This window comes from Mus pahari, chromosome 1 (genome assembly GCF_900095145.1).
Source record: "Mus pahari chromosome 1, PAHARI_EIJ_v1.1, whole genome shotgun sequence".
NCBI lineage: Eukaryota > Metazoa > Chordata > Mammalia > Rodentia > Muridae > Mus > Mus pahari.
This window is the reverse complement of record NC_034590.1, coordinates 69,001,453-69,008,737: the sequence shown is the minus strand read 5'-3', so window position 1 is coordinate 69,008,737 and position 7,285 is coordinate 69,001,453. Positions and strand designations below refer to the sequence as shown.

Genomic DNA, 7,285 nt, shown 5'->3' with positions numbered 1-7,285 from the left:
AAAGAAAGAAAGAAAGAAAGAAAGAAAGAAAGAAAGAAAGAAAGAAAGAAAGAAAGAAAGAAAGAAAGAAAGAAAGAAAAAGAAATGTAGAATGCAGAATCCACAGATTGTGGGGAGGAGATACTCTGAGCAAAAGAGGGAATGGTGGTACCACGGACAGAGAAAGGCCGGATGGAAGCTTGCAGCAAGACAGAGACTGACTCTGAACATGTGTCTGTCATCCTGGGTGACATCTAGGGGGTATGCATTAGCCATGATACACACAACTGTGAAGGTGAGCATATTCTCAGCTGGGGGAGGCCTAAGATGCTCATGTTCTCAGGAATTCAGACCCCATCTCACCCCCATTCCTTATTCTGTTTTAGTTCGGTTATTCTCCTGCTGCAGCCCTGAAGACTGGGATTATAGATTTGAGCCACCGTATCCAGTTTATACAGTGTAGGGTACACAAACCAGGACCTCCTTCATGCTAGATAATATTATACCATTGTTGGGATTGTTGGTTGGGTTATTGTTGGTTGGTTGGTCGGTCGGTCGGTTGGTTGGTTGGTTTTTAAAGCAAGGTCTCATGTAACCCAGTTTGGCCTTGAACTCACTATGTATCAAAGGATGATCTGAAATCTGAATCCTCCTGCCTCTTCCTTCTTTCTCATGTGCTGAGAGACTCCAGGCCTAATTCAGATGCTGGGAGAGACCTGATAGGGATTACTTTGGTATAAAAGATTCCTGACTCAGCTGTGACTCCCTCCAACCCCTCTCCCACCCCAGATGGCTTTGCTCTGCAGCCGCAGGTTCAAGAGTCCCAAGACACTGGCTTTCTTTCTAGTGGGTGTGACTTTTGTGGTGCTGAACCAGTGGTTCCTCCAGGAGCACACGCAGGAGAAAGCCAAGGGTCCCGTGGCCACTCGCCGGTCTTTGGCAGCTGCGGTGCAGCGTTCGCTGCTCCTCCAGGTGCCCCCCTGCATGGCCAACGCCTCCGTGAACCTCCTGGCTGGCTTCCAGCTGCTGCCCGCTAGGATCCAAGACTTCCTGCGCTACCGCCACTGCCGCCGCTTCCCGCAACTGTGGGACGCGCCGCACAAGTGCGCGGGCCCCCGCGGTGTCTTCCTGCTGCTAGCCGTGAAGTCGTCGCCTGCGCACTACGAGCGGCGCGAGCTGATCCGACGCACGTGGGGCCAGGAGCGCAGCTACAGCGGCCGGCAGGTGCGTCGCCTCTTCCTGGTGGGGACTTCCCCTCCGGAGGAGGCGGCTCGCGAGCCTCATCTGGCCGAGCTGCTGAACCTGGAGGCGCGCGAGTACGGCGACGTGCTGCAGTGGAACTTCAGTGACACCTTCCTCAACCTCACACTCAAACACCTGCACCTACTGGACTGGACAGCGGAGCACTGCCCTGACGTGAGTTTCCTGCTCAGCTGCGACGACGACGTCTTCGTGCACACGGCCAACGTGCTGAGCTTCCTAGAGGTGCAGTCGCCCGAGCGCCACCTCTTCACCGGGCAGCTCATGGTTGGTTCTGTGCCCATTCGCGAAAGCTGGAGCAAGTACTTCGTGCCCCCACAGCTCTTCGCGGGCGTGGCCTACCCTGCGTACTGCAGCGGCGGCGGCTTCCTTCTGTCCCGCCGCACAGCCCGCGACCTGCGCAGCGCGGCCCACCACGTCCCACTCTTCCCCATCGACGATGCCTACATGGGCATGTGTCTGCAGCAGGCCGGCCTGGCGCCTAGCAGCCACGAGGGCATCCGGCCCTTCGGCGTGCAGCTGCCCGGTGTGCAGCGCTCATCCTTCGACCCCTGCATGTACCGAGAGCTGCTGCTGGTGCACCGCTTCGCGCCTTATGAGATGCTGCTCATGTGGAAGGCGCTGCACAACCCGGCGCTGCACTGTAGCCACAAACAGGTTGTAGGATCTCCCAAGGCCAAAGAGGAACTGAACCCCGATGCACACTGATGTCCCCTTGAGGACAGATCTGGAAAACACATGTTCCTGCTCCCAACTTCAGGGGTTCTGGTCCTATTGATCAGGAGTGGCTTCAAACATATAGGTGGCGTTTTTTCTTGTTTTAAGCCGACTCCAAGACCTCTGAGCTGGGAATATCTATCTGTTCATCCTCACACAGCAGCAGCCTTTCAGGGCATCTGCCTTCTATCCTCCATTCTTCATGGGCAGCAAGAGGGGCATGGCGGCCAAGATCAATGTCAGCTTTCAAATGCAGCGCTGTTCAGAGGTCAGTTTACACTCAGAACTAAAGGGGTGTCTGGCAGCCTCGCTTCTACCATACCCCAGGACTCTTGTGGGGTCAGTAAAAAGCAAAGGCCCTTAAGGGCAGCAGAGGGAAGACCATCACAGCCATCTTTCTGTAGCCCTGACTATGAAGTCACAGTACCTACAGCCTTGCCTCCCCAATGCTTTAGGAAGTGCATATTTGAGAGGACAGTGGCCATCTGTGAGAACATTAGTTTCCTGTTGCTGCTATAACAAGTCATCATTAACTCTCAAAGCCTAGGAACAACCCCGCGTATCCTGTAGTTCTCCGACAACACAGGTCTCACTAGGCTAATGTCAAGGTGCTGGTAAAACTGCTTTCTTTCCTAGTATTCTATAGGGGGGAGTCCCCTCCCCCATTCCCTAACTTCTAGAGGGAGAGGTTCTTCACCTTCAAAACCAGCAATGCTACATTTCCCTACAGCCAAATTTCTCTCTGACTCTTCTTTCTCCTCCATGCACGACTCTCCTTCCCTGGGGTTAAAACCTGGGTCCACCTGACAGCCCAGGCTTAGCTTCCCGGCTGTTTGTTGAGTCAGACTCAGGTAGCCCAGGCTGCCCTGAAACTTTATGTGTAGTCAAGCATCATCCTGAATTCTGGAACCTCCTGCCTTCACCTCCCAAAAGGTGAACTGTAGGTTTGTCTTCATGCCCAGCTAATCTCTTCTTGTTGTAAAGCCAGATCACTAGGTAGGTATATTGTTGATCATCATGTCGTTCACATGTAACCTAATTTAGTCACAGGTTTCAGAGATCAGGGTGTGGACATCCTTGGAGGACCATTGGTTCTGTCTCCCAGGATGCCACACATAAATATGTGTGGGATAAACAATAATAAATGAAGGAAATGAACACGTGACAAACGTGCTTTCTTCTCAACAAACGGTCCTGATGCCAGCTCTTATTGTGGACAATTGAGCATCATTAATTCCGAATTCCCTGCTTTGGTGCCTTGTTCTCAGTTCCCTGGCAGAAGGTTGTCTCCATTTTGGGAGTAAAGGTATTAAGTTCTGGCATTCCGTGTTTAGGAAGGTGAGAAGGCAGCAGATTAGGTCTGCTATGTTACTCTGGGACCTGCTCACTCGTCTCTGAGGCTAGGTTGAACTAGTGTCCAAGAACAGGAAAGGCCACTGGGTCCAGGGAACCACCTGAAGTCACCTGGAAGGTTAAGCATATCGGGTGCCGCCTCCCGGCCCACGTGCCGCCAGGGGGCGTACCTAACCCACGGTCCGCCTCTCCTTGGTGGCACTAGGCTGGCCAACTGGGCTGAGGTTTCCAGGTGGCCAATTCCAAGTAGAATCCAGAAAGGCATAGGGCACCAGGCTTCGTTACACTAGAGGCTGGGAACTAGATCATACCTCGTGTCACCCGCCCTCCCTCTGCACTCAGGACCCTCAGGTAGAAACCATCCTCAGGGAGAAGGAGGGTGCCCCCCACACACACTCCTTTGAAAAGCCTAGCATAATCTGACTTCCCAAGGACCTCAGGAGTTGGAAAAAGAAGACGTTCCTGACTCACGACGATAGATTAAAAAATCCTACATAAGCATGATATCCCCTAGAAGGGTGTGATGATACATGCTAAAACCCCAGCCCTCCGGAGGCTGAGGCGCAGGGCCCCGAGTTCTAAGCCTGGGCTAAAACTACTACAAGACCCTGTTCAAAAGGAGAGGAAAAAGAACAGCCTAGGCTTCCCTGGAATTCATGTTGAGTTGAGAAAGGCTTTGAAATACTGATTTTTTTTCTTTTTCTGACACTGGCTCCCAATTCCTGGGATTATAAACGAGCTCCACTGTTATTATTTTTTTAAAGTCTCAGAAGTTGGGGCTGGAAAGATGGCTCAGCAGTTAAAGACACTTGAGTTCGTTCATCCAGACAGCAGATACATACGAATAAATGTGTGAGGATTTGGTGGGGGAGGGATGTGTGTTTTTGTTTTGTTGTATCTTAGAAGGGACAGGAATGGTGGCTCCATGCTAAAGAGATGACTGCTAGAAGACTAGGGTTCAGTTCCCAGAACCCACACGGGGGCTCAAAAACATCTAGAATTCCTGTTCTTGGATCCAATGCTGTCCTCTGGGTTTTGGGAATTATTAGGGTCATGTGACATGCATGAACTCACCCAGGTACATACACAATTTTAATTTTGTTAAGCCTTGGAAGTTTAGAGTGAAATCAAATTAATACCCTCTTTTTAAAATATGTATGTATTTAAGACATGATCTCACGAGGCCCAGGCTCGCCCACAATTGGCTTCCTAGCTGAGAATGGCCCTGAATTCCTCATCTCCTGCCCTGGAATTCCAAGTGCTGCTTTTCTAGGTCTTTCTATAAGGATGTCACCCTTGGAATAAAGTTCTTACATGATGTAATCACACTTTTTAAAAAAAAACCAATATATTGCTCAATTTCATATAAAATTTAAACAAAAGAAAAACATATTAAAATAAGTATAGCTTGGGTATATGAAATTTTTTCTCTTCATATTCCAAAACATTCTCTTAGGGGGCAGAATACCTTCTTGAGAACTGTTAGGCTGCACAGAGACGCCCACACAGATAGATAATTGATTAAATTAGTAAGAAAATGCATCTTTTCAAGATGAAAAATAATTATATAAAATAAATATAGTTTCAATATCAAGACATCAAGAAAAGCTTGCTATTGCTTTGTGGATGTCACTTTGTTTTGATTTCATTTGTTTATTTCAGTGTTTTGAGATAAGGTCTTACCCTGTTGCCCAGACTAATCCCAAACTCATGCTTTGTAAGCCCAGCGCTCAAGCTGAGGCAGGAGGATAAGGTCTTGGCCAGTCTGAGTTACAGAACAAGTCTCGAAAAGCAAAACATTGTAAAACGTCAGTATAATAAAAACATTGTAAAATGTCAGTATAATAAAAACCAATGTACTTGGGACTGAGAACGAGAAGACACAGACAAAAGCAGTAATATGTTTTAAGATGTCTTTAAATATGTAAATTAACGTCTAGAGACAGCATGTCATCAGGTTACAGCTGAACCTCTGATTCACTGGATTCTTGGCGCCAGAAACAGGAACTATCAGAGTGCTATGGTATCCGTGCGGCTAGGGTGAGGACCGATGTCCAGGTAGAGAAGAGACTTCTTCAAGATCACGAGGGTCTACAGAGCATCAGGGACTGAGTACCCCATCTCCTGCCTGTTCCTGAGCTCTGAGCAGCCCTTACACCTGCTGGTCACTTAGCCCCTGAACAGAGAGCTGCAGAGGTCAGAGGCCAGCCTGGAGCTTGCAGGAGGAGACAGACAGCAGTTTGGTTGTCTGTTATCTTTATAGTGTCTGCTACTGGACTGGCCCTGCCCTCACCCTATAGTGCTTGAGGACCTGCCCCTGCCAGTTTTCAGCATCAAATCAACATCCTAACAATGTCTTTCAGAGAAAGGCCCCTCTCCACCCTGGGACAGTCATTTCAGACTAATCCTGGCTACTGTAGGCTGCCTGCCTCCAGCTTGCACCCCACCCACCTGTGAATGACCAACACCTTCCCTCAATGCAAGAGGGATCTTTCCAGATTGACCTCAATGCTCCCACGGAAGGAGATGTGCTCCCACAGATGCAGATGACATCAGTTTTCAAAATATCATTGCTCTTTATTCTTGCCCTCAAGACTTCTAAGCAGAGTGAAGACCGAGTGGAGATTTACCCACGGCCCTCCACTGCTGGGGCAGAGGGCTAAGCTGAAGCAAAAGGAAGTACAGGGGACAGGGGGGAGATGGTGACCAGGAAGCCCCACCTATAGGAGGAAAAAGAGGAGGGGTCTAAGACCCCTCAGGATTGGGAGGGACTTGGGGCCTTGTCAGGACGGGTGAGAGGAAATGTCCTTGGGTTTCAAGTAAGGTGAAATTAATTCCTAAAAGGTGGGTATAATGTGGGGGGAGACTCTGGAAGCTCATGAGGGACACAGAAGTCCCCAACACCCACATCTGCCCTCAAACATTCAGAGACGGGGACAGCTGCCAGGATGCTGGGACTCCAGTGAGCAGGACCCCTGATACCAGCTCACCTTTATGTCCCAGGGACCCAGTGTTGTGAACTAGTTAGTACTTTATCCAGTGTCTTTGGCTTTCCATTGGGGCACTTAAAGGCTTCCTCTTTGAATAATCCTTACTATCCCCAACCCTCAAATGACACCAGATCCACCTCTCCCTGGCAGCCATTAAGGCCCACGTGGACACCCTCGGTATCCCATAAGCCGCTTAATTCTAGTACTGAGTTACTCACACAGAGCAGTGTCGGAGAGATGCTGTGGACGCTTCTGCCTGCCAAAGACAGGGACATGGATGGGGTCCCCACTCCAGTGTGGCCTACCTCAGCGCTTTGAGAAGCAGTGTGTGAGTCCTGCAGGAGTTAAACATCACTGCCAGGGTGTGGTGTACACACCTGGCACGCACTTGCCATCTTAGCACTTGAGAGGCTGAGGCAGGAGACAGAGTTCAAGGTCAGACAGTGCTACACAGGCAGACTCTTAAAATAACAAATAAGGGCGCTGATGAGATGGCTCAGCGGTTAGGAACACTGACTGTTCTTCCAGAAGTCCTGAGTTCAATTCCCAGCAACCATGTGATGGCTCAGACTATCTATAAAGAGATCCGATGCCCCTTCTGACATACAGGTGTACATCCAGACAGAGCATTTATATATCAAAAAAACAAATAAACCAAATAAAATCCTAGCAGGTGTGGCAGTGCATAGCTGTAATCCCGACTGTTGGGAGGGGAAGCGGGAGAGGCAGAGTTCAATGCCTCTCTCAGCTACATGGAGAATTTAAAGTTACAGTAGATTACATACATGAAACCCTGACTCAGCATATAAAGGGACTTGCTACCAAACCTGATGGCATGAGTGCAGTCCCCGGGTCCCACATGGCAGAAAAAGAAAACCAATTCTTGCAAGTTGGCCTTTGACCTCTAGACTTGTCCCCCCACCCCCCACCACATAGAAATTTTAAAATATTTTATTTATGTTTAAGTTTTATATGTATAAGTGTAT

General features: G+C 49.3%; 1 protein-coding gene across 1 annotated transcript in view; it reads left to right on the top strand.

The window, feature by feature from the left end:
* Window positions 1-3,117, top strand: part of B3gnt6 (UDP-GlcNAc:betaGal beta-1,3-N-acetylglucosaminyltransferase 6) — a 7,950-nt gene extending 4,833 nt beyond the window's left edge. The window contains exon 2 of the mRNA XM_021222031.1: window positions 769-3,117. Coding sequence (XP_021077690.1) covers window positions 769-1,947 — 1,179 coding nt within the window. The 3' untranslated portion in view covers window positions 1,948-3,117. The remainder of the gene's footprint in view (window positions 1-768) is intronic.
* Window positions 3,118-7,285: the final 4,168 nt, after the last annotated feature.